The sequence below is a fragment of the Antennarius striatus genome, chromosome 10, assembly GCF_040054535.1.
Source record: "Antennarius striatus isolate MH-2024 chromosome 10, ASM4005453v1, whole genome shotgun sequence".
In the NCBI taxonomy this organism is placed as follows: domain Eukaryota; kingdom Metazoa; phylum Chordata; class Actinopteri; order Lophiiformes; family Antennariidae; genus Antennarius; species Antennarius striatus.
Window position 1 is genome coordinate 14,400,832 of NC_090785.1, and position 27,037 is coordinate 14,427,868.

The window sequence follows — 27,037 nt, forward strand, 5'->3', positions numbered from 1 at the left end:
TAGGGTGGAAGGAAGGAAACTCAAAAGTAGTTAAAGGTTGTTTTTTTTTAAATGCATGAGGAAAGTTTTTTTTTCTTTTTTTTCTCCATGTTAAAGTGATTTTAATGAAAGTAGGCCACCTGCCTGAAAGTTTAGCCATCTGCATGATCTCCCTTAGCTTTTCAAGCGTGCTCATCTGAGAGAAGACAGGATACTGCAAACGATGCCACATCGAAAAGGCAAACACATTGCTTACACACACACACACACACACACACACACACACACACACACACACACACACACACACACACACACAACACTGAGTTCATAAAGAGATGCATCTTACTTCAGAAAGAAGAAATGTACATTAATAATCCCCTTGGGGAAATTATTTTTACACTCACCATCTATATTTGTATATGCATATATATAGATATATGTGTACAGGACCTGAAACAAACTCACACACACACACACACACACACACACACACACACACACACACACACACACACACACACACACTGACCACATGGACCTTGAACCGTCCACCCTCCAGCGCCCAGCACAAAACCTAGTGGACTGAGCTACTGCCACCCAAGTGTTATAAAAGTGTACCTCAAAGAAAAGTTGTTGTGAGTCACCTCTTCCCGTTTCCCTGTTTCTCATGTTAGGGATTTTCCAATGTGAGCCTTGATAAAGTGTTTGCTGGTGGAGCCAACATCTCAGGGTTTCAGATAGTCAACCCTGAGAACCCGATTGTGCAGCAGTTCGTGCAGCGATGGGAGCGGCTAGATGAAAGAGAATTCCCAGAGGCCCGAAATGCTCCTCTGAAGGTACTTTGCTCACAAGGCCTTTCATTGCACATCCAGAATACTACAAGCAACTCTTTAGAAGTTGTATCAGTTTCTCTCCTCCTTTAATCCTCTGTTTTCCTTTGTCATACTCTCATCCTCCCACCCCTCACCTCTTCATCTTTGCTTTGCACCCTTCCCAGAAATCAATATATCAATAGGTGGTGCAAAGCAAGGTTATATCACAGGTTCAATTTACATCTAATTAAACAATGATCAAGAAAGCATTGGATTTTGAATGGCACTTAATTAGATTTTGTCATGGTGCAGTGGTTCACAAACAAGTGGCTCGACCCTCAGTGGTGAAAAGGTCAGGAGAAGTTGGAGATAAAGTGTGGGGGATAAAATGATTAATTAATGTTCTCTTTTCTCTCCAAAACTGTACTAAAAGTTTAGAAAGAGGTCATGGCCATCAGGAAAGTCTCCGCCTTTCCTCTCAAATCTGTCTATTCAAGCTACTTTTGATTAGCTGCCTTGCTTATTTCTAAGCCAACGTCCACGCTGTGTGGTGGGGCTTAAGCCAAGGTGCCACAAAATTATTTTCATAAATGCAATAATCACATTCTTTTTACACTCAATATAATATTTTATCCTCTCCTGTAAGGGATTCTCTATATAATCAGTCCCATTATATTTAATGTGACGTTTTTACAGTACACCTCAGCTTTGACCCACGATGCCATCCTGGTGATAGCGGAGGCCTTCAGGTACCTGCGGCGACAGCGTGTGGATGTCTCCCGTCGAGGCAGCGCTGGAGACTGCCTCGCCAATCCCGCTGTACCTTGGAGCCAAGGCATTGACATTGAGAGAGCTCTCAAAACGGTAGGGGGGTGAGGGGACAAAAGGACAGGAGGACATGGGGATGGGGGGGCTGGAAAGCTGATATCTAGACTTGCAAAGACTAGAAGAAGTGAAGCAGAGATAGCGAGTGAGAGTATGATAATGATGGAAAGTGACAGAGAAGGAGAGCATGGAGCTGTTCTCCTCACTCTGTCCCGAGATATCTCTGCTCAGAGCTCACTCGCATCTAGGCCTTCATTACCATAAAACTACATCTTTTATGAAAGCATATTCAGTTCATTATTTGATTAACAGACTGCACACACTCCACTAGCTCCATGAAAACAAGCACCTTAATACCATCTTTATATGGACAGCAACAACGACAACACATTCTCCTTAACCTGTCTGTCTGTCATGGCAGGTCCAAGTACAGGGTATGACAGGGAACATCCAGTTTGACAACTACGGCCGCAGGACTAATTACACCATAGATGTTTATGAGATGAAAACAGGTGGGCCGCGGAAGGTAAGAGGAAGTGATTATTTCTATCCGATATCATGAGCGATCAAAACCAAAACTGATCAAAAGTTGTAAAAATGTTGTAGAACACATTACGGTTTTGTTTCACTACCCACCAAAAACCATGAAAATTCATCAGCTTGTAAGTTTGTCAGATTTCTGGATCGTCTGTGGTGTGTCTCTGCATGAACTGACAGCACAGTTTAGATTAAAGCTGATAACTTTTCTCAGCTTCTAATTGATAACAAGCATGACAAATCACACACAGCCTCCAATCTGATCCCTGAAATTGTCCTATCAAATTAAGTACTTATGATATATTTCCATGTTGTGCAATAGGGCAGATAAGATTTGGCAGCATTTACTTAACAACCAAAAATTATAAAGCAGATCCATGAATATCTCCTACTCCTCTTTAGAATGTTGATCATGAGCTCGTTCTCATGTGACGTGTGATCATGTTACCTGACACCTGGGACACGCTTCAGTTAGCATCACGTAGGTCTTACATCCATTCAGTTTGCGCTGAAGAGAAAAGAGGAGAGGGATAGAACGTGAACGGTGGTGGAGAGTGGAGGGGGGTGTGAGGAGAGAACAGACATATCGGGCAGCAGTTTGTCAAGACCTGCAGCCCCAGTCACTCCACTGACAGTAAGAGGATGAAGGCTCTTAGCTGTGCCTGTCAGGAGTGATGTATGGGCTCATATCTGTCCCAGCTGCTCAGGGTGAGGTCAGGGCTCTGCCTCTCCAGCGACACTCCGTGACACAGCTCCCCACAGCTTCGTCCACCCAAACAGCACTTATCAAATATCCCTGTCAAGAGGACGAGAGAATAAATATTTGGAGCTTTCTCCAGTCTGGCAAGTGCACTAACTGGCATCTAAGAATCTAACCACAGTTTGGAGCAGCTGAAGTTTGAGATGTTTGATGCCTTCTAGTTCAGCCACTCAGTGTTTAAAATCTCTACACTATTGTACACCTGTGTGGCCTAAACATTTACAGATCTTACGGAAAGAAAAAAGAAAAACAAGGACCAGATGTCACAGGGAAAATCATAGCCAGCAACAACTTAGATTATTGGCAGCAACATATGCAACATGTTTCATCCCAAGCCAGAGCAGCCATTATTTCAGATGGGCAAACAAACACTTGACATCGGTTTGACTTAAGCATCTGTGCAGCAGAATGCAGCGTAACAGCAATAGCAGGACTGCGCAGGACGGCGCCTCTGGATTATATTGATAAATTATTTAAACATGCATGCAGTTAACAGGACTGAGTATCAATTATTTACCATGAAACCTGGGGAGCTGAAGGTGGGACTGATTGAAGTTGTCCGCCATATGCTAATGTGGATCAGCTCCTGCACACTTCACCAATTCATCTTTGATCCTGACACTAACTGTATACTGAATGTAGAAAGATTAGGTCTTTGTTTATTCCATGCTGACTGGGTCACTTGTGCAGTTTTCATATTGTTTTTATTCACTACTGTTTTGGTTAAACTGTAGGGCAAATGCTAGAGGAAATGCTAATAATGTCCCTGTAGGCTTAAAGTAGTTACCCTCTGTGGATTGAAAAGCATAATTAACCCCTGTTTTCTCTTTGCAGATTGGGTACTGGAACGAATACACACGATTTGTAAATATTATGGACCCGCAGGTCTCCAACGACTCCTCAGTGGAAAACCGAACGATTGTGGTCACTACTATTATGGTACACTTTTCGTGCAGTTTTAAATGTTTCACGTATTCTGCCACTCAAGGTCATGGTGTTGATTCCAATGAGTGATACATTCTGTCCTGGGCGGGTAGAACCACATCTCTTTTGTGTTGCTTTCCATCCACTCACTACATGTTGAAACAGTCGGTCCAAAAAGGGGGAGTGTTTCAACTGTATCCGTGTGGGTGTCAAAGCATTTTGATTTTCCATACTTCAGTGGCCTGTTGTAGCAGTGACGTCACAATAATGGTATAAATGATAACTTGACTCCATCAGTTGTTAAACGCATACAATTGCATACGTAAGTAGACCTGTCTGTCCTCATCAAGTAAATGTTCAATGACATTTGGGATAGACTGGCTGAGGAATAACTAGAGGATGATGTCGCAATGGTTTCTCAAGATGGGAAAAGCAAAATTAACATTATTGGATGAGGGATAAGTAAGTGGTAAATGTGGGATTTATTCTTGTTTCTGCATCTCCAATCTATTTTGCATTGCTCTTACACGTGTTCTGTGCTGAAGTGTGACTTCCAGGAAAATTATTTGGACATTCCAATGTGTAGTCAACAAATAAAACACCATTTACTCCTTAATTTTCAATTGTATTTAATGTGTTTTTGAATAGTATTCATTATGTGTTTACACAAGTCTGTAACTCGGTGTCTGGCCTTACATTGAGTTCTTCAAAAAAATATTTGAGAACTATACATTCAATGACATTCGTGGACAGTCAAATTTCAACTGTGGCACACATATTTTTAACATTCCAGGATGAGTAATTATGTATATTCAAACAGTAATCAGGTCAACTGGAGGTAAACAATGAATCCAATGATCCGAAGTGAAGGTGTACGTCAGCACAGAACAAACAAACCACTGCTCTTTTACTTGCACTTGAATTGTGTGGCTGTAAGGACAATGTCTGCTCACCAGAGCTGTCCCATTGTTTAATAATAGTGCTTCATAAGAAGATAGACAAACTGCACTAGTGTTCTGAGAACGATGAAAGAAAGTAGCACGTCTCTGCTATTCTGATTATTTCTTATTTTGAACCTCCGCCAAGGAGGTTATTTTTTCACCCGTGTCTGTTGGTGAGTTGTTTTGTTGGTAGTTATAGGTGTGTTTCCTTGTCAGCCAGACTATACAAAAAGTAATGGATGGGATGTCACAAAGCTTGAAATGAGGAGCATGTGTAAGGAAAGATTTTTGTGCGCTGGAAAAAAATGATTAAACAAATGCACTAACTTTTGTGAAAGTGTCAGGGCGGGACGTAGGTCAGGAATGGTAAACAGACATGTGTAGGATCGCTTGACCTTGGCGGACGTGTGCACTCTACAGAGTGTCCTTCTAGTTGGTTTCTTTGTGCATTTTTCTAGATAGCAAATAGCGGCTTTTTAATTTGGAATGAACAGCCTTTAACTGCGCATTGGTGCAATGTGCTTGAATATGTGGAGATATTACAGACACTCTCTCCTATCCCTCTCCTGTCACTGGCATTTACTTATGAAACCCATTGCCATCCCCACTCACCGCTGAGCTAACCCACACCTTGCCTGTCAATGAATCCCAGCCCTATTAAATTCTTATTTCGCCCCCCGTCTTCTACATAAATGAAAAGTTTGCTCCCTTTTGCCCTAAACTCTCTTTTATTACACCACAGTCGCACCCATGAGCTCCAGACTGGTTGGGTGCATTGGGCTTGGTGTCTGTTGGCTACCACAGCCTGATGAAAGCAATGTGACCACGAGACCACACTGCTGTTATCAGCTTGTATTCATGCATTCATGAGGCATCATATGTGTATGCATGACTGCACGGATGTGGTTATAGCAGCTTATAATGTGTGCGTGTGTATGTGTGTGCATGGGCACATATAAAGGCATGCATGCACATTTCTGTATTTCACTAAATGTGTGTTAGGGCATGGGAGTGAATAAACCAGCGTGTGTTTGAATCAACAGGAAGCTCCTTATGTGATGTACAAGAAAAATTATATGCATCTGGATGGGAATGACAGATATGAAGGCTACTGCGTCGATTTAGCATCTGAGATTGCCAAACATGTTGGAATTAAGTACAAACTGTCTATAGTAATGGATGAGAAGTACGGAGCCCGAGACCCCGAGACCAAGACGTGGAACGGGATGGTGGGTGAACTGGTCTATGGGGTGAGTACTGGGAGCCTTAATTTCGCTGATTACATGACAGTTTGCAAGGAACTTCAACATGAGAGGAGATCTCATTTTTCTGTCTTAAGGTTCTCACCAACTCATTGTGAGCTCAGCTCTGAACTTCAGCTCTGGCCCAGTTCAAGGTCTAATGCTGTCTCAAGAAGCTCAGCTATGAGTGAATTTGTCAAATGCATCCTCAGGCATCGGGGGTTGGTGATCATCTTGAGACGGAGAAAATGAAATCATTTCTCAGTGCTGTTCATTGCAATTAATCTTCCTTGTTTAGCCCAGACATCTTTCTCTCTTTTTACAGTTGAAACAGAGGTAGGTACATGAGAAGAAGTGGTCCATATGGCAAACTTAGTGTTAGATGAATGAATGATTAGAAGTCTCTGAAGTGATTGTGTAATCATGTTCAATGTGTGATGTGTATGATGAATATCCCACATTGTAAATTCACAGCTGAGAAAATCTGCTTTAGCATCAACAGCTAAATGGTGCTTTGCGGTTTGCAACAAGATCCATATGTGTTGTGTACCATGTTGGGTGAGCCTCTCACATTAGATAAGGGTCATACTGTGTTTTACCCACCATATTCTCACTCTCTTCCAAGGCCACAATACTTGAGTGGGGGCCAAATACAAAATGCATGAGGGTTAGGCTTCCTCATCTGCTCAATTTCCCAACTACCAGCCTGAGAGATTGCTTGGTTTGATGTGCTATCCCCACCAAATTATCTTTCAAATGGAAAAGTCCACTCCTTGCAGATGGAAGGTGAAAATATATCCCAATCACATCGCTGTCAAGTCTTTTCAATCCTATTATTAGGACTAATACTTTTGCACATTTTGACCTTTTGACCAGTAAATTAATTTGATCTTAGGTGTCTTTTAAAGGTTAGGCCTGAGGCTGTTTTTTATTGCGTTGTTTCCCTCACCATTGATTGAGAGTAGTTTACGCCTGCATGAGGATTTAATGGTTATAGCACTTCACAAAGTTATGTTGACTGGGTAAAGAAAACAATCATGTTTATTGGGTCTATTTGTGTTGCTCCTGGTCTGACCTTGTAGGAGGCATTTTCTGCCTTGTTCTTTTAAGGTCTGATTTTTTGACAATACAGTACAATGCGGCACAATACAAAGAATTGTCCTTCACAGAGTCGCTGCTTTGAAGAGGAGCGGTTATTTAATTAATCACACACACGCTAACTGCAGTAACACTGTCTAATGTGACTAATTATTTTCCTCTGCTTTTACAAAGAAATCCATTGTGATTTCTGAAAAAGAAGCACTACCACCATGGATGTGTTTTGAGAACATGTGGTTGAAGCAGTAGAGCAAAGGAGGGAGATAAAGAGAAACAGCTTGCAAAATTACAAAAATAAAACCAATGCCAGAATAAGCTCTGTTTTGGAAAAGCAGTCTTGTAAATGGCATGTAACTTGTTGATTTTCTCTTAGCTTTATATTGTGTAGTTCACATTGTAGGCGTAGATGGCCAAAATTTACACTGACACCGAATCCAAAAAGAAATCCAGAAAAATGATGGCTTTTCTAATAATACTTAATATGCATTAAAAATTAACAGTGTTTTCAAACAAATTAAAACAGAAAGTCTTGTTTTTTCTCTTTCTTACCTCCCAATGTGGTAACATCTTAATAAAATTTTATTTAATATAATTAAAAATAATAAATAGTATAAATACTGTCGAAAATCTGATGAATAGACCATTTCAAAACGCAAATGTGTGTATGTACAACAAGGTCATAACCGTGTGCATATGCTTTTTGAGCATGTGTGTGTGTCTGTGTGTGTGTGTGTGCGTGTGTGCGTGCGTGCGTGTGTGTGTTTGCGTGCATGTCAGACTGCTTTCAAGTGTCCAAGCCAATGGCTCATTTCTAATAATAACTATGCATAATGTGTGATGACAACATATTTTATTCCCCAGCTCCAGCCATTCACACATTTATTTAAAACGACCTATTTCTTTATCCAGGTCATGACTAATGTTTGCTGTGCATGTTCCTGTTTCCAGAGAGCAGATATAGCCGTTGCGCCTCTCACCATTACTCTGGTTCGAGAGGAGGTGATAGACTTTTCCAAGCCCTTTATGAGTTTGGGCATCTCCATTATGATAAAGAAGCCACAAAAGTCCAAGCCTGGCGTTTTCTCCTTCCTGGACCCACTGGCCTATGAGATCTGGATGTGTATAGTGTTCGCCTATATTGGGGTGAGCGTGGTCCTGTTCCTGGTCAGTCGGTTCAGTCCTTATGAGTGGAACCTCGAGGAGCAGGACGAGACCAAAGACCCCCAGATGCCCCCTGACCCTCCCAATGACTTTGGCATCTTCAATTCACTCTGGTTCTCACTGGGTGCCTTCATGCAGCAGGGCTGTGACATCTCACCCAGGTGGGTCGGCTTTAGCAGACACCAGACTGCAGCAACAGCATCATAGAGACAAACGTAAAGCTGCTACATGAGCATATAACTGTTGATAATAACGTGTGTTCCAAGCAAGTAAACAGTCACTCAAGTGTCCTTGTCCTTTCCCTTCAGGTGTCAGTTATTTGAAGCAAACTTTAATTCATATTTACAGCTGCAATGCTATACATAATTGATGTGGTCGGTTTTTACACTGAAATTATCATCACTGAAATGGTTTTGTCAATACTTAAATCAGAGTGCAAGAGAAACTTTGACCCTGATTTCTCTACAGCCAATCAAACACTTGGATTAAAGCAAATTTTGAACAACTTACTGCCTCCTTAAATGCAGTTATAGAATGCCGACACAGCACTAATAAGTGCGATATAAACAACCGACACTTTACAGCAGGCTGAATGTCAACATATACCACCAAGTGATTACATTGTGTTTTCCTGTCATCAACCTCCCCTCTCCAGGTCTCTTTCGGGTCGCATTGTTGGGGGTGTGTGGTGGTTCTTCACCCTCATCATCATCTCCTCCTACACAGCCAACCTGGCTGCCTTCTTGACAGTAGAGAGGATGGTCTCTCCGATTGAAAGCGCCGAAGATTTGGCCAAGCAGACAGAGATAGCGTATGGCACTCTGGATTCGGGCTCCACAAAGGAGTTTTTTAGGGTGAGTAGCACCAGGAAAACGTTTCAAACACACACACGGTGTCAAAGATCAGTTTGTTGGCCGCTAAAAATGGAAAAACATATATTGTGCGCTCAGTCTTTTGCATCATTACATCCCACTTCAAAGCAGTGATGTATTATAATTGTCAGTGTTAGTGTGTTCGTCCATCCTTCCGTTCGTTATTTACTTAATGTAATGACTATGATCAACTCCTCCTCACAGCTTTTCCATCTTGTACCTTTTGCACAGGTCTCCTGACCTGCACGAGATTTTTCCGAATGAGACATGTTGACAGAGAGGCAGTTCTTGAACTCTTATGACATGAATGTGAAATTTATGCGGCAGCGCTGCAGTGTGCAACCTTGAGGCACTGAGGCTGTCAGCAGAAAGTGTGATAACAACATAGACGACTCAGAGGTGATAAAAACAGGAGGCTAATCAAAGCACCCACATCAGGCTCAAACTCAGAAGGCTCAGCTCATGAAATATAATTAGCCAACTGACCATGAATGGCAAGTCGGACCTGATGAAGAGGAGCTCTGTAGGTTAAACAAAGCACTCAAAATGACGCTTTAGGTGAAATAAGCAATATGTCCATTGGCATTACAAACTAACCAAGCCATTAAGTAATGAATTAACTGAAATCTTTCACTAAGCTATAACATTCTGCAAAGGCCATGCAGGAGTTAACTCATGGGGAATGTCTTCATAGATGTCTGTGCCTGTGGCGTGGAGACAGCAGCGGTTCAGTCCAGTACATGAGATGAGCAAAAAGTTGCAATAAGAAGTAATGAGAGAACATTCTCCCTGTGATGATGATAAGGCAGCATGACAGTCTTTTATCTTACACTCCTCATTACTCATCAGCAGGAGAGAAATAATTCATATGTTTCACAGCTGCAGCCTGTTGGCAAAAAGAGCAATTCATTTGTATTACTCCTGGGTTGAGTTGCTCAGACAAAGAGGGACAGCATGGCAGCGTTGGATTTATAAAGGAGTTTTGTTTCAATCCTGCACACTGCTGAGATCCGTGTCACCAGACATCCTCGACTTGATTCTCCGTACAATCCATCTACTTTCTTCAGAGATACTCCTCAGGTGAATGTACTGTTTATGTCTTTCTCTCACAGATATGCTGGATGCCAATTATACATTACAGCCTGACAATGGTGGCACCACAGGTTCTCAGGTAGAGCGATCCCAGATTTGATTGGGGAGTCACAGTTTTCTCCATTGTCTATAATGAGTGTCCCAGTTACGTTCCCAAGTTAAACAGGAGATGGCATGATGTGTGAAGTGCCATTCCAAAGGGCTTTTAATTAAAGCTGCAGAGAGCTGATGGGAAAAAACACACTGATTAATAGGAGTTAAAGTTCTCATTCGGATCTGTTTTTCAGGGTTTACGCTCAGGCTTAATTAGACCCATACGGCACCAACCAGCTGGAAATTTTAAATCAAGTCCAATGTGTCAAACAAGACATATGTCATCGTCTCTGCCACACCTGGCCTTACTTTTTTTTTATTTCACTTGGTTCATTTTGCACAGCTGCCTGACAAGTAGAAAAAAATGTTTTACAGATAAAAATACTCCTTTATAAAAATACACCCTTGTTCAGTGGAGAGTATGAAAAGTGTGAGACTTGAAATACGGGGATAAGAACCCACATAGATGTCATCTGTTAAATTATCTCATCATCAGCTGTAGTTTAAGATATTCCTCCCATGCTGTTTCTGTAGCTCCTGCAAAACTGACAGTTTGGAAACTGACAGTCTGGACATATGGTACATTGCCTAACAGTGACAATATGCACTGTCACTTCAGCAGTGTGTGTCTTCATTTGATGATGGGATTGCAGAGAGAGCATAGAAGAATTTTCAAGGATTTTTCCTCCTTGAAAGCCAACGTTTTCTTTCTTGCATCCAACCAGAATGGTGCTGGGAGGCCTTGGCGTGCCCGGTGGACGCACAAATGGCTCGAGGCATTAGGCAGTATCACTCTATCTGCATTTGGCTGCTTTTCCCTAGACTACCCAATGTGTTTGGGTATCTTCTTCTCCTCCATTTTTGAGCACGTCTGTTGCTTCACCTTGAGACAATGTGGAATTGCTTCAAGCGTTGTCATGCAGTCCCTCAACATAACGTCTGTCTTTTGCTGCTGCACCACTGTGATTTGCTTCATCTTAATTCCTGTCACGAATCTTTCCGTGCAGTCAGTTGAATATTTGTCTTTCAAATGTTTAGAAAATGATGAGTTGCACTAGTGAGGCCATGCCTGTCCTCTTGATGAGGTTTATTCCGTCACACGGCTCTGGGACATTTTTAGATGTACATTCAAGGAGAAGCTGGATTTTAATAATGGCTGAGATGATAAAACGGATTGATGTGACTGTTTAATTATGTGTAAAGACCGGGGTGAGACCATCAAAGACAACCACACTGCTGTCCCATCATGCACCTCATTTAACAGCGCAACAATGAAAGAATGATAATTGCACAAAGGAATGAGACCACAACATCGTTTTCTGTCTCCCACAAAAGATTATGCAATAACCAAAGCCGCAGCAGCAAACACAATGAATCTTACTGATCTACAGGTGTGGTGGAGATGCATACAACAGCTTGAGTCAGCAGTGCATTTTACTGAGCATGAAAATCAATTTCACATCCCAGCTAGCTTCTTCATTATCTAATACAATGTTTGATTATCAGCTGTTTACTGTAATGCAGAGCAGGCCTATATTAGACCAGCATTGCATGAAGAGGAGAAGGGAGGGTGATTCCTTAAAAAAAAAAATCACACGCAAACAACACAAATCTAGAAGTTCCTGTCAACATGTGGTGCAGTGCTGATTGAAGCCTGTTTAAAAAGATATAGCCGACAGAAGTGATGACAGACAAGTGTGACACATGCGTAACCTCTGAGTGGGTGGGTTGTCCTCACAGAACCTTGATTGAACTTTAGATGAGCTCCAACAGCAGTCGTGACAGCAATTGGAGTCCAACAAGAAGCATCAAAGGTGAGCAATTGGTATTCAAGGAGTGACATGTGGCACTTCACAGCTTCAACTTTATTTTTCTATATTTGAAATCCATGTAGTCCCAGCATACAGGACATTTAGGGACAGCAGCAATGTCCACAAATAAAATAGAAGAGAAGGAAAGGAGACGGAAAGGAGTGGAGGGTGTTTGGAGATGGTGTTTAGATTTGCAAGCAGGGGAGCATATGCAGGGAAAAACATAATGAAAGCAGCATGCAATGCCAAAGAAAGAAGAAAAACCCAGGCTGCAGTTGGAACCACAGTAGGTTTAGAAATGCTGCATAACCCAGAGTCAAGACAGATTAAGTGATGGTGCAGAATGGAAGAGGGTTTTTTTTAATTTATGCTTTCACTTTCTACTTTTTACTTTTACCTAATATAAAAAGAGCATTAGTTGATTAAAAGACAAAGGAGAAGGATACAAACAACAATGCATCGTTCATTGCTCATAAAATCATAAAATATACTCTAGATTTTAAATATAGATAGCATTAAATAGGATGGATCCAAACACATTGTCAATAGATGTATTGTTTCATATTGTTTTGTCTGTGTCTACAGTATATCAAATTATACAATAATCTGATTTCCACCCAGTGGTCTGTGATCTTTGTATGGGTCTAGAGATTGGCTCTAGCTTTCTGTATTGTCTATAGAGCTACACAAATGATGGTATTGTAAAATGTGTTATGTTTTATGCACCATAATGATGTCGGCACACATACAGTACACTCATGTGTATTTTAGCCTACCTTATGCAAACAACAACAACAACATTCAGCATGTATAAACATCTGTCTTACCTCTGGGCGCTGATCCTCCAAAAGATCTGACCCTAGAACTCCCCTGATTCTGAGCGATAAGCATTGCTAGAAATGCTTTGCTCTGGGTAACCTGTGAGACAATTTAGTGTTAGAGAGTAATTCTTTAAAGAAAATAAGGATGTTTTTCTACCCCGGAATGGAAGTTTTTCCAGTACAGATGTTTGTAAGCAGATGATTCCACTTCTTCTGCTTGCAATGTAAAGACTCTTTTCTCGATACAAATTCAGTTTTGTTTGGGGTTTTTTTCTTTGAGTTACCTGCTAAATGCTTTAAACTAGTTGCACTACTAACACGTCAATCAAACATGTCACTCCTATCTGGTTGACTCACTCCTTTTATAAACACTTCAATCCACTGTCGTTCCTACCTTCAACAATGATCCTGTTCTGCTTCACACCTTTCACACAGAATGGTGAGCCACAATAAAGGTACAGCACACCCACCTCATACAGGTTGTGTAAGAGGGGCTTGTGACTGGTACAAGACAGCAGGTAGCTCACTGCTTCAGACAGATTTGCAGGAGGAACACCTACACAGATGATGTAACCATGCTACTCAGGTAGGAGGATTGGCCAAGCTCGACTATTTATGTACTTCATTATGAGCAGAGCAGCAATATGGTTGTGTGAGGAGGAGAATTATGTAATTTGCAAGTCAGACAGAGGTGTTTCATTTTACTTTATGCAAACGTTTTTACATTTTGTTAATTGTCTGGATAATCATACAACAGTATGTTCTACGTGGGAGATTGTGATGTGAAGAAGGGTCACACATGCATCTAAAGATGTATTTATAGCATTGTACACAGTGCACCCTCGTTCCTCACAGTGACTGTAATGCGTTCCAGGAACCACACACGATTAACAAATTCCGCGATAGAGCGACAAACCAAATATCTTATTATTTACAGTAATTTAAACATTTATGAACCCTCCCCATACTGATATTAAACCACCTTCTATCTGTATTACCTTTTCCTACACTCTTATCGACTGTTTAAAGCACTTTTGTGTCTCACGGAAGTCCGAGACTCACCGAGCCAGCGCACTTCCGGATGCCGTCAGCCAATAGAATGCTTGTACGGTATCACGTGACTGCCTGCCAAAAATCCGCAATGAGGTGAAGTCGCAAGCGTTGATCAACGAATGTGCGAGGGCGCACTGTAATTATTCCACATATGCCTGTTCATCAGGGATGAATGCCTTTGATCATTGTTACCTAATTGACCAAAAAGTAAATGTGTGAATTAGAGTTGGAGTAGAGTCTAGACTTTCAATGCACTTTTGTGCTTTTTGTCTGTGTAATTTCTTTTTATTTGATGATGCGTATTTGTTCACCACCAGAACAATCAACTGTCTTCCTTTCCCCACTGATCATTCTCACTGTATATTAATTTTTTTTTCTTTCTGTCAGGCTCTATCTTTAGGGTCTGACTGGTGACTTTAGTTACAGCGGAATCAGCCTATTTAGGCTTTGGTTGCACTTTGTCTCCCCTCTGATATTGATGAATTGACTTCATAAAGCAGTGAGGCAGCACACTCTGTCGTCAGTAATCAATGCCCAGATTCATTTTATTTTTCTTCATCTGAGGAGGCGTTTGGAGCTTTCCTTCTGAGCAGATGAGCCCCAGGTCTTTGGGGAAATTGTCCTCCAAACTCATGCTCTTTCCCTGGTATCTGACACATGCAAATTGAACACATTTAACAAGATTGCCAACATAAAAATCACATCTAATTCAGACTGACCCCAACCCCACACCCGTCCTTTGTGGCTACATTACAGAAGACCTGCCATCACCCCAACATCAATGCTTTTTCATGTGTGAGACAACATTCATAATAGAGACTTTTTGATTTGTGTTATGTTGCCATCCCATCTCCTTGTCACCTTTGGCTTGATGTTTTCTGACTGCCATCGATTTGTATATGATTACATAAAGCCAGTAAAGTGCCTTCGCTCGGTCAAGGTTAATGCTTTTGGTTATTTATAGAAATGCATTAGAGATTGGCACACTCCTGGTATGAGGGCTTTTACCAGTCTAATTCCTGACAATGATGAGTCTGTGTACTGATCCGTATGTTCAGACATGCAAAGCCACAGAGTTTAGTATTCATAAGAAGTTCTCTTCATCTCAGACAATCAACAGCAGAGCTTTACAGTACAACATTTTAATTTGTTTCTAACATTCCTATTTGGCTTAACAATTATCAAAATTTACAAGTCTTGATTCAATTGTTCTTCACTTTCCAATTGAACATTTTTCTTTTGTAATGTAAAGAGTTGGCGGCACGGTGGCGCAGTGGTTAGCGCTTCCGCCTCACAACACGGCGGACCCGGACTCCACTCTGTGCGGAGTTTGCATGCTCTCCCCGTGTCTGCGTGGGTTCTCTCCGGGTTCTCCGGCTTCCTCCCACCTCCAAAAGCATGCGCTTCAGGTTGATTGGCCGTTCCAAATTGCCCGTAGGAATGAGTGTGTGTGTGCATGGTTGTATGTCTTTGTGTGTGGCTCCGCGGTGCACTGGCGTCGTGCCCGGAGTGTCCCCCGCCTCACACCCTATGCCATCGAGATAGGCTCTGGGTCCCCGTGGCCTGCTGCAGCGGATGTAGCGGTGGTAATCTGACGATGACGGACTGACTAATGCAAAGAGTTAACAACTTCAAGTTGTTTGTTTTCGCAAGCAAATAATTAAAATATACTAGGAGAAATCTTTGGAGGGAATGTTACAGAGAGCACCACTTAGTAAGTATTTCATGACTTCAAATCTCCATCCATCCATCCATCCATCCATCCATCCATCCATCCATCCATCTTCTTCCGCTTATTTGGGGTCGGGGGCAGCAGCTTAAGCAGGGAAGCCCAGACCTCCCTCTCCCTAGCCACTTCATCCAGCTCCTCCGGGAGAATCCCAAGGCGTTCCCAGGCCAGCTGGGAGACATAGTCTCTCCAGCGTGTCCTGGGTCGTCCCCGGGGCCTCCTCCCAGTAGGACGTGCCCGGAACACCTCACCAGGGAGGCGTCCAGGAGGCATCCTAACCAGATGCCCGAGCCACCTCATCTGGCTCCTCTCGATGTGGAGGAGCAGCGGCTCGACTCTGAGTCGCTCCCGGATGACCGAACTTCTCACCCTATCTCTAAGGGAGAGCCCGGACACCCTGCGGAGGAAACTCATTTCAGCCACTTGTATCCGGGATCCACAGCTCGTGACCACAGGTGAGGGCAGGAACGTAGATCGACCTGTAAATCGAGAGCTTTGGCTTTCGGCTCAGCTCCTTCTTCACCACGACGGACCGATACAGAGGCCGCATCACTGCAGACGCTGCACCGATCCGCCTGTCGATCTCCCGTTCCTTCGTATCCTCACTCGTGAACGAGACCCCGAGATACTGGAACTCCTCCACTTGGGGCAGGATCTCATCCCCAACCCGGAGAGTGCGCTCCACCCTTTCAAATCTCCAACAATATAAAATATGTTCCTTTAGACTGTAACCGTCTGGTCTGACAGCCATTATTCTGAAATCCAACTCAAATTTTGTTAGTTCCTAACATACATACTTTCCAGGGAATTTGTTGGTGTTAATGTATTTGTCCATTTTGATGAAGCCAGGTCTTCTGTATGGTGACCCAGTTCTTTATAGAAACCACATTAAACAGAAAAGAGTGTGATGACTGATCACAGACTGATCTTGATTGGGTTTAGGGTTAGGGTGTCTGGCATCTCTAATTACACCAATTACCATGACATAATTTTCTTTAGTTGTTTTTTTTGTTTTGTTTTTTTGTAGTTGTTGTGCTTTGGGGTTTTTTCTTTGTTTGTCCTTTATTTGGTTTATGGAAAATTATTAATGCAAAACATCTGTTGAGCATCCAGGTTGCTTGTTCATTTCACATTTGAATGTCTTTAAATTCATGGCTTTGAGGTACAAGAAAAAGAAAAAAATAGAAAGAAGATAGAAAAAGCAACGAGAAAATTTTTTTAACTCAATATATTACAGTATACAGTTTTCTATATTCCTCGTCCACAAATCCTCTGCTTGACAGTAGAGCTTTGGATTCAGATGCTTTCTGAAAACTATCCAATCCCTTCATCTTCCTCTGGCCTCTACTAAGAGAAAGTCTATTTTTTATGAGGGATCCAGTCTGCAGCGCATACAGTGCCACTCGAGAGCTGGCTCATCACTACTTGGACCAGTATCTGTTCAGTGTGAAATGCCTATGCCAAAATAAATCCAGTGGCATTGAATAATTTAATTGATGCTTATTATAGATAGCGCTCAACTCCCACAGATTTTACAGGCTCACTAAGCCTGACCCCAGGCGCTGGGAGAATTCTCCTCGGTGTCATTTTGTGATGGGTAACTTGTGTCTGTGCAGCCGGCTTTTGTACTTGCTTGTCTTCCTCTCATACACATTACCTTTGACTCATAGGGGAGATTTTACATTAACATTTTGGTTGAAATGAATGACTTTAATATATTTTATAAAATTGAACTGGAAATCAAATAAAATTCACTTTGGTTAAAAAGTTTTTAATGCATACTTATTTTCCACAATTAACTGCCTAAAAGTTTAGATATTTGTTCATTTATTGAAATAGTTTTCTATAAACAAGCCTGCAAAACCTATATTTCTACTAAAACTCAATTTGCATGACATTAATGTACTGTGCCGATTATTGGTGATTGTCACTCACAATCTGTGGCGGTGAATCACAAGCTGTAATGTAATATTTGAAGACTGCATGTACGATTATAATGCAAAATGTTTTTTGTAAATTCTTGTACTTCATGATCTTGTAAAGTTCACAGCTATATTTTCTTGAAGTATTTAAAGATATCGCACCACCTCTTTCCAAGATGTCTATAAATACTCCATGATGCAATTTATGTGAAGTGATCATTTAGTACAACAATCTTACAAAATCCACTACAGATTTGATTTTGACATTTCTAAGCTTTATATTTTTTCTGCTTTCTTCTGTGCACAGCGATCCAAAATAGCAGTGTATGAGAAGATGTGGTCATACATGAAATCTGCCGAGCCCTCAGTATTTGTTAAGACCACGCCTGATGGTGTAGCCCGGGTACGAAAGTCAAAGGGAAAGTTCGCCTTTCTCCTCGAGTCGACCATGAACGAGTACATCGAGCAGCGGAAGCCCTGTGACACCATGAAAGTTGGCGGGAACCTTGACTCAAAAGGCTACGGCGTGGCGACACCTAAAGGCTCAGCATTAAGGTGGGTGGAATAATATAACAATATTGTCCATGTTGTTATAGTATTCCACCTACCCTGATGTCCCCCTGTTGTCTTTATCTTCTCTTCTTATTCTTTTATGGACACAGAGGTAATGGTGGTATGCCTTTTATTAACAGGTTCAACAGTGATCATGTTTTTTAGTCATTTTTGACAAGATAAATGGCTAATTTCTAGTTGAGGAAATCAAATCCAGATGATAAGGCTAAAGCTAATGATCATTTCATATTTATGTCTTTTACCGTTGCTTTTTTCTCTCCTTCGATCTCTCCTTCTGTCCTTTGTGCTGTCCTACCTGACTGTTGTGTTGTCACTTTTAATTTAACAGTTCAATGGTTTTTCAATTTAGCGCTTAAAAGCTGCGCTGTCACTTGTGACGAATGTTAATTGCATGGTGTTTGTTGTTGTTACTTTTCTTCTCAATGACAAGTGTCCCTATCCCGCACACTTCAGTTTCTAAGCTACGTAACCCTTCATGCCACCTTTTCCAAGATTTAATACTGTGTTTACCTTACGAGCCTTTCTCTCCATATTCCTTCAATTCTTAAACAATTTGTCCTTCCCCAGATCATTCTGATTCACAGATTATGTGCATAAAACCCCGCTTTGACAGTGGTAGCTTAACTACCTTTTTCTATCATTATGATGCTTAGTGCAATTATTATATTTCATTAGATTTCTCACGGACCTGTGCATTTTCTTACAAGTTATGTTTTATCGTTTCAAGAAATGCTGTTAACCTGGCAGTTTTAAAACTGAATGAGCAAGGCCTCTTGGACAAATTGAAAAACAAATGGTGGTACGACAAGGGAGAGTGCGGCAGCGGGGGAGGTGACTCCAAGGTCAGCCTCGATGTCACCACAATCGGGTACCATAGTGCAGAGTAATCGGCAAGGCTGTTACAACAATACAATCCTGAACAAGTGGCCATCCCAACCAACTAACCTTCTACCCCATGAGCAAAATATTAATTGTTAGTCATATCAGACATTTTAACAGCTCGGATCAAACTAAGGAGCCTTTTACTTGGCAAACAGAAAAATGACATTTGTGACAACTGAAGTTACAATGTTCTTAATTTTGTCTATATATGACAAAGGGATTGGAAGTCCTTCTTAAACAGGAACCATTGCCCACATATGGCTGCCCTGCATTTGTGTAAGGCAAAGCTTTGTTCAGCCTTACTCGTGTGTAGGACAGCTCACCTACTGTCAGAGAACAGGAACGCAAGGGGAACAGCGGCGTCTTGAGGGGACTAAGCATTGCAAGCAAACGTGAGAATTCTAATTAAACAAGAGACTTTTAATATCTTTTTAATGGGTCATCAGATGAACTAAGTATGGTTTGATCCAACTACAAGCAATTCATCTCTCCTACTCATTAATAACATGGATGTGACCCCTTTGACGACCAGATCTCTCCCTGTCTGTGGTTAAATGATAAATGATTTTTCCATTACAGAAGCTAATGGTGGAAGGTGAGAAACCTCTCTCGACCATGACAATTTAATGTCATCTTGCATAGATTATATGCCATGAAGTGCTGTATTGTTATTACGAGATTACCTGTTGGGCACTAGCATTATATTCTTCACAATGCAGGTCAGTTTAATGACAAATGATGCTTTCAGCACATATGTGATTATATGGTTCAGGTAATTGGCTAGATTACAGTCATGCTGCAGGTTCTCAAGGCCTGGAGATAAAGGTATTACATTCTAATGTCATTTGTCATGGATTGGCCAAGAACACAATGAGCAATAAGGTTTCAGCTATTTAGTCCATAAAGTAGCATCACTGCAAGGGGCTGCATGATGCATTGATAAAGTAATGTCTTGGAAAATGCCCTCGGTTCATTTCTGACAATGATTTTGTATTCAAGAGCTATTTTCTCCAGCTGCTTTGCTAACATCACTATGTCCTTTAGCTACTAATCTCAGGAGGACTGCATTGGCTACTGAGAGCTCAAGCTCAGAAGCTATTTGAAAGCATTTGTCTTTGGTGCTGTTGTCAATATTTTAAAATACACAGATATGTACTGTTTGTCTGTTTCCTTGGTTTTTTTGGCTTCACAAGACTCTGAAAAGGCCTCGGTAGATGGAATAAAGCAGCCTGAAGCACTTGACTCCAAACAACATTACGCTTGGCCCTGTCCTGCTCACCACTTCATGTTTCAACAGACAGGAGATGCATATCGCCATACACAGCTGCATGCACACCCACTCACACACAGTTAACACAGTTCCTTGCTGCCCTGAGGCTCAACACAGCACAGTCTTGATTGAGTTTCAGACACAGTGCATGTTACAAGGTAATTGCATTGTTAATCAATGTCTCTCCAAGTCAAGACAAAGGCCTGGTCTTTGTGGTCCGTTTCTCCAGATCGGACATACAGTGGTGTAATCTTCTCTCAGTGCATTATGCATTATATGGATATCCTTGAGGGACATTGTTCTCAAATGGTTGTCGGGATAACTCATTTATCAATGTAGCATTTTGTCTTTTCAACGGAAAAATTGACCTGAACCATAAATGTTATATTATGACTGCAAAAATGAAATCCTGATCCAGCTTCAATATTTTCTTTGAGTAATTTAATGCAAAAGAAAATTCATTCATAGCTATATTTACATCATGTTGTAACTCCTAATATAAAGAGTTAGAATAAATATTCAGATCAGATATGAAAACTAAAAGTACTCATTGTGCACAACAGTGATTTCTGTCAGTGTTCAACTATGATATATAAAGTTTGTGGATTAATACTCTTCTTCTTCAATGTCTATGTTGTATTATAATGTTTTACCAATGTGAAGGAGTTTGAACTACAGCAGTGCATCATACGGCATAAGATCATTATTACATAACATTGTTGTCCTATGATAAGCTTTTATCCAGTTTTTTGGAAGTATGAGAAGTTTTTCAACCAATAAAGGAACACTGTATTCTTCAGTTCACCGTCCACAAAAAAAAAATCTTCATACCTGGAGATCCAAAGTTTCCATTGGACAAGAAGAGTAAAATATGTAGAAAGTACAAAATAAGTATGGCTGTTAAATTGAGAAGGTACACTCCTTACCACTGTTTTTTTTTTCTGAGACATGTTGCACAGCACTAGTACCTAGAATCTACACTTAAACAGAGTCCTTAGTAAATGTAATTAGTCACATTCTGCCACTGATGGCAGGAAACAGCTGTGTCAGGCAGATTTTGCAGCTACAGGCAATATGAGAGGAATTATTCCACTGATACTTTCGAGCTTAGTCTTGCAACTCTGTGCACTTTAGTTAGGACACACTTCATCTGATGATAATGTGGAGTAATTGAGAGATAAGGTTTTCTTGATGATACGTTGCGATAGGAGAGGCAAGAATTAATCAAGTTTTCACTTTTGTGCATGGTTGTGTGAATATGAAATTGATTGTTACGCCTCTGGAGCTGACTGTTGTCACGCTGGTGAGAGCAACATTTGATCGAGCTGATATTGTGACAATGGAGAGGTAGCGTCTGTCACTTGGATTGTTCTGTTTGTTAATAAAAAGCTCAGGTTGGACTGAACTTGTTAAATGTATGTCGGTAATCCCCCCAGCTGCTCTCAAACCAATTTCATACCTTTTAATAATTATTTTTAATAATCTCAGACATGCAGATCGTACATGCAGTACCTGCTTGTCACCATGCTAACAGCGTCTGCCGATTACTCGAAGCGATACGGGTAGGTCCTGGCTTTAGACTAGGGGTTGCTGAGGTAATAGGTAGACTGCCTGCTCTTTGTGATGTTGAAACAGCCAGGAGTCCTGCTTTATCGCTTTGTAAAGTATGTAGTAGTTTAAAAGTTGAATAACATAAAATAACATAATATAATGTTATTTATGTTATTTCCCACGTGAAGAACTCCTGTAAACCTTGCAGTATTGAAACTCAGTGAACAAGGCATCTTAGACAAGCTGAAAAACAAATGGTGGTACGATAAGGGTGAATGTGGAACCAAGGACTCTGGAAGTAAGGTCAGTCGCTGCAGGTCTTTTGTACTGATTCCAAATTGCATTTTGATGCATTGTTCATATGCAAAACAAGAATTCTTTAACATCTATAGTATACATTTGTTTATTTCTCATATATTTTTTCTTTTTTTTTCCTTAGTGTTTCAGTTTTTGTGCCACTAACTGTAAATCAGTCTGAAAGTGGCTTCAACACAGGGCACTGCTACCCCCCAATTCTTTTTTTAATGACATGGACAGTTTTTGATGCAATTTTAAATAGAAAAGCCCTTTTCTCTTACATAATACTGAGGGGAGATTGTTCAAGTGCCTTTCAGATAAATAGTCTCAGTTGAATCACAGCACTGAAACAGTTGTTGAAATGCTTTTGCTCATTTTCACTCTTGACATTCATGATACTTTGACCATTATGCTGTTGTTTCTATTTACCAAACTGTCAATGAAATTTCATTTATTTGTGTTCTTACTAGTTTGCATTGAGATGTGTCTATTAGATTCTTTGTCCTCCTGTGATGTGATGAACAAGCAAAGCCTCTTACTGAGCTGCTTAAATTCAACTCCTTTAAGCATCGGGACTGACATAGGGTGTCCTGTAAATCTTGTGGCTCCATGGAGTTGAAGTTTGGGGTTCTGTTTGTATATAACAAGAGGGTTGGGGTTCTGTTTGTATATAACAAGAGGTTGAGGAATGTAATAAGCCCACTATTTAACCCTTTGAGATACAGTCAAAGGCTCAGCCTACAGGTTAGGGTCCCTAGATACCTTTGTAGTCTCCTTGCTCATTGGGTTAAACTGCAAATAGTAAAACTCTGATGAAAAAAATTTTAATGGATATGTTTGGAAGGTAAACAGCAGCAAAATGGTTTAATATTTAGTGTTTTTAACTTTAATTGAACTATCATTCATTTACTATGAATTTGACTGCACTGTATAGCAATGTTATCATGAGACCAATACGTACACATTACTAACAGAATAAAAAATATATATAAAGACAGGGATTTCCAGAGTTATAGACCAATGCGATACTGACCAGCTTCCTAACATGGTCAAGAACAGATTTTACATGTAATACAGGGAAGCTAAAACTCTGCATTCACCAGCAGATAGAGTATTAGGAGCTCTTCTTAGCAGAGAAAGGATTGACCAGTCTGTAGTAAGAGAATTAGTTCAGATGAAAGTCTAGCCTTAGGACTCATTGCATCCTATATTTTTGGATATTTGTACCAGTTAGCCTGTATACTGCCACATGTACCATCAGGAAGATAGAGCATGATGATCTAATAAAGTAGTTTTAAGTCAAGGCAATGTGAGGCTCAGTTTGAAAGATGCAGGCTGCATTTTGTTCTGCTGCGCTCGCACCACTGTAAAATTCTTAACTATGTTATTCACTTTCCCTCAGGACAAGACAAGTGCTCTCAGCCTAAGCAATGTGGCTGGTGTCTTCTATATTCTGGTTGGAGGGCTGGGGCTGGCCATGATGGTGGCTCTAATAGAGTTTTGTTATAAATCACGACAAGAAACCAAACGGCTGAAATTGGCCAAGAATGCCCAGAATTTTAAGCCGGTTCCCCCAACCAACACCCAGAACTTTGCCACATACAGAGAAGGCTACAACGTGTACGGAACCGAGAGTGTTAAGATCTAGAGGTACGTCACCTCCTTACAGCACGCAGGTCCCAGAGCAGTGCAGGAGATGAATCATTTAGCTCCCTGTCATATGAACAGTAAATTATTTATTGGAATGTGTAGCTGTATACAGTTTCTGCTCATGAAATTGTTTATGGTTGTCATGTTGGACAAAACAGAACACACAAGCAGTCAAATACAAAACTCTGAGATGTTCTTATGTTTGGTAGTGTCGCTGCACAGATTGCGCCTCAGGGTGCAACACAGTACCGGTTTATGGTGTGTGAGGATTTAGCATATCTTTGAAATATGATTAATGTTATTCTTGTAATTTGAACTTTAAAGGGTTAGGAAAACAAGATGAGAAGACAACAACAACATAGTTTCTTACTCAAACCTAGGAAATAATTTTATTCATACTATTTTCTTTTATTTGAGACACAAGAGGCTACAACAAAAATATTTTTCCACTGGATAAATGAAATTCTTTGTCTTCCTTTTGTTTTGCTGACTCCTTTTTCAGCTGCTAATGGTGCAACTACATTAAACAACTAATTGCAACTCTTGTGTGTCCTTTCATACTGTCAGGTAGTGCACCATGTTTTTTTAGAGTTAGAACGCAGTTGAAAACTTCTAAGTATGAAAAATCCCAAAATGTGTATAGCAGTTCTGAAGCATTGAACTGAACAAATGGGAACATACCCTTGTAACACTTTTAAATAAGTCGTTAGCTTCGTATTTGATCTTGATGATTGCATGTGTGCTCTGCTGCTTGTCGTGAAATGCAGCATGTCTGCTTACAGAAGTACAGCTGTACAACAGACAAATATTTTAAAGGCCCTATCAACATAGTTTCTCAATTTACTTGATGCAAAACAGAAAGTTCTCTGTAGAAGAGTAGAGCTTCTGTTTTCACCTATATCCATCTCAGAGGACTGAAATGGTACCTATTGTAAATAATACTGTAGGACCGACTTTTTCTTCAGATGTTGAAATTTAGGTCAGACTTATTGGAAAACATGTAATATCTAACATCAAGTCTTAGAATGATAATAATAATAATAATAATAATAATAATAATAATAATAATAATAAAAACATTACGCATCTTTAAATTCACAAATTCATGAGTAAAACACAAGCGCTCCTTTTTCCTGACAATATTATAAACCACAAATATTCTTATTTATTCTTCTGCCATTTATGTCCACACAGGTTTAGGAAGCATTTCTACTGTCCCTAACAACTGTGACTAAACAACTCTAAAAGGACAAAATCATCAGGATTGACCTCCAAAACGAATCCTTTCGGACGGACACGGTGTGATATTCTGCAATGATGACACGACAGAACTGGTCATGAGAAGAGCTGAAGCGGTGCCCTCCTCTCAGTGCCTTACGGAACTCTAAGTCCAATCAATGCAACTCACTCACAATGATATTGCTTCTTGCTTGAAACCCATACAAAACAGAAGAATGGTGCAGTGACTATAAAAAATATATATAAATATATATATATATAATTATATATAGATACAGTGTGTGTATATATATATATATATATATATATATATATATATATATATGAATGAATGAGAGAACTAAAGCCATCAGTTGCAACTCTAAGCACATTTTGAAGTGCCACAAAAAAGAAGATTGTTATATGAAAAGCGTCTAATTGGTTTCTCATAATCAGTATGATCAGATTACTCTTCGTCCTTCTGCTACCAGATTTTCACTGGTTGTATGTGTTAAAATAATTTTAGGAGATCTGTTCAGTGCACTGTAAAACACTAGCTTTTATACTGCTGGAAGTCACTGATAGTGACCTTGTACTTGATCTCAAAGACAGACCAATCTCATTGGAGCGAAATGCAACAAAACAATTATGAGAGTGTTGTTTGTACTCTGCTGCTGCCACTGTTTCTGCACGTCTGATGGTGCTCATGAAGATAAGATAATGATTTCATTTGGCTTTTGCGCTCCACATAACCTGGTCATAATTAGCACTTCCAATACTGCCAGAGTGTGTTTTGTATGAAAGAGTGTTTAAAGCAAAATATACATGCTTTAGTAAAAAAAAAATGTGTTTTACAGTTTGTATAATATCAAAGGAGCCCTGACCTGCTCACAGTTGTTGCTCCAAACAGTCTTTCCCTTGATTCTTATGTACATGAAAGAAAACCAAACAAAAAAGGTTATTCAATTGTAGATTAACTGCAATCCAATTAAAGGATAACAGTAATGGCTTCTAAACTGTAGTATTTTCGAATTACTTCACTGTTTCCTTCAACAATTGCATATTTTACAAAGAGATGTGATTTGCTTTTATTTTAATTTCCTTTAATGAGCATAAAGTGTTTGGTGACTTCACTTAGTAAATGAAAATATATGACTACAAATGGATAATAGATTTATACAAGGTTATGCCTAAGGGACTCCTGAAGCTTAGCACATTTTAATATTGCTGTGAGAATTTCTTTCAAAAATACTGTGATTCCATAGGATTAGGAAGAGTGTTATCTCATCACCTGAAGCCATGGGCAGATAGAAAGAAAGAATTGATAATGTGAAGGGGAAAAAAATCAAGAAACTGTTGTTAAAGAGTGTGTATATTTAAAGAAATGAGAATACTTTATATGAAACACAAAAAGATTGGCATCCCTTTTTGGTTACTTTCAAGAAATTGCATGTGAAGTCAATAATGCTTCATGAAGTCTGCTTCTCACAAACTGAATATAGGATAACATTAGAAATCCAGCCCTGGTATTTTGTAAATCAGCTCCTCCCCCTTTTTTTTGTATGCCTCACATTCTGCAAAGAGTAACAATTTCCAGGCATAGTTGTGGGTACAGAAGAACAAGAGATGCATGCATAATTTGCTAAACCTCATTAGTGAGGCGCTGTACAGAGAATTTTAATACCTTTTGTAAATAAAATGTACAGAAAGGGTTCTGTGTCTGCATTCATGTTATTTAACAACATTGTTTGAACCTGTTAGTAGTTAAGGAAACAGATTTTTTGCGACCTGCAGGGATCACAGAACCATGCTTCGGTTTAACACACTGCATATTGTAATTCCAGCGCGAGATGAGCCAGTGGCCGAGCAACCCCCCATAGACAAATACACAAAGAGATGAGTTTTCCCTGTAATAGTCCAAT

At 40.3% G+C, this 27,037-nt stretch overlaps 1 protein-coding gene across 3 annotated transcripts in view; it reads left to right on the forward strand.

The window, feature by feature from the left end:
• LOC137602450 (glutamate receptor 3) overlaps positions 1 to 26,809 on the forward strand; it is an 86,710-nt gene extending 59,901 nt beyond the window's left edge. The window contains exons 6-16 of one of the 3 annotated variants that reach the window (XR_011037163.1): positions 657 to 818; positions 1,491 to 1,658; positions 2,041 to 2,145; positions 3,751 to 3,855; positions 5,825 to 6,031; positions 8,069 to 8,442; positions 8,937 to 9,135; positions 17,982 to 18,229; positions 18,975 to 19,089; positions 22,139 to 22,253; positions 23,650 to 23,787. Coding sequence is in view for 2 of the 3 variants with exons in the window: in XM_068325173.1 (XP_068181274.1) it covers positions 657 to 818; positions 1,491 to 1,658; positions 2,041 to 2,145; positions 3,751 to 3,855; positions 5,825 to 6,031; positions 8,069 to 8,442; positions 8,937 to 9,135; positions 17,982 to 18,229; positions 18,975 to 19,089; positions 23,650 to 23,895 (1,929 nt within the window). In the remaining variant the exon portion in view is untranslated. Of the gene's footprint in view, positions 1 to 656; positions 819 to 1,490; positions 1,659 to 2,040; positions 2,146 to 3,750; positions 3,856 to 5,824; positions 6,032 to 8,068; positions 8,443 to 8,936; positions 9,136 to 17,981; positions 18,230 to 18,974; positions 19,090 to 22,138; positions 22,254 to 23,649; positions 23,898 to 25,091 lie in introns of those variants that run through there. The other 2 variants (XM_068325173.1, XM_068325174.1) reach the window with 2 other exon arrangements.
• Positions 26,810 to 27,037: the final 228 nt, after the last annotated feature.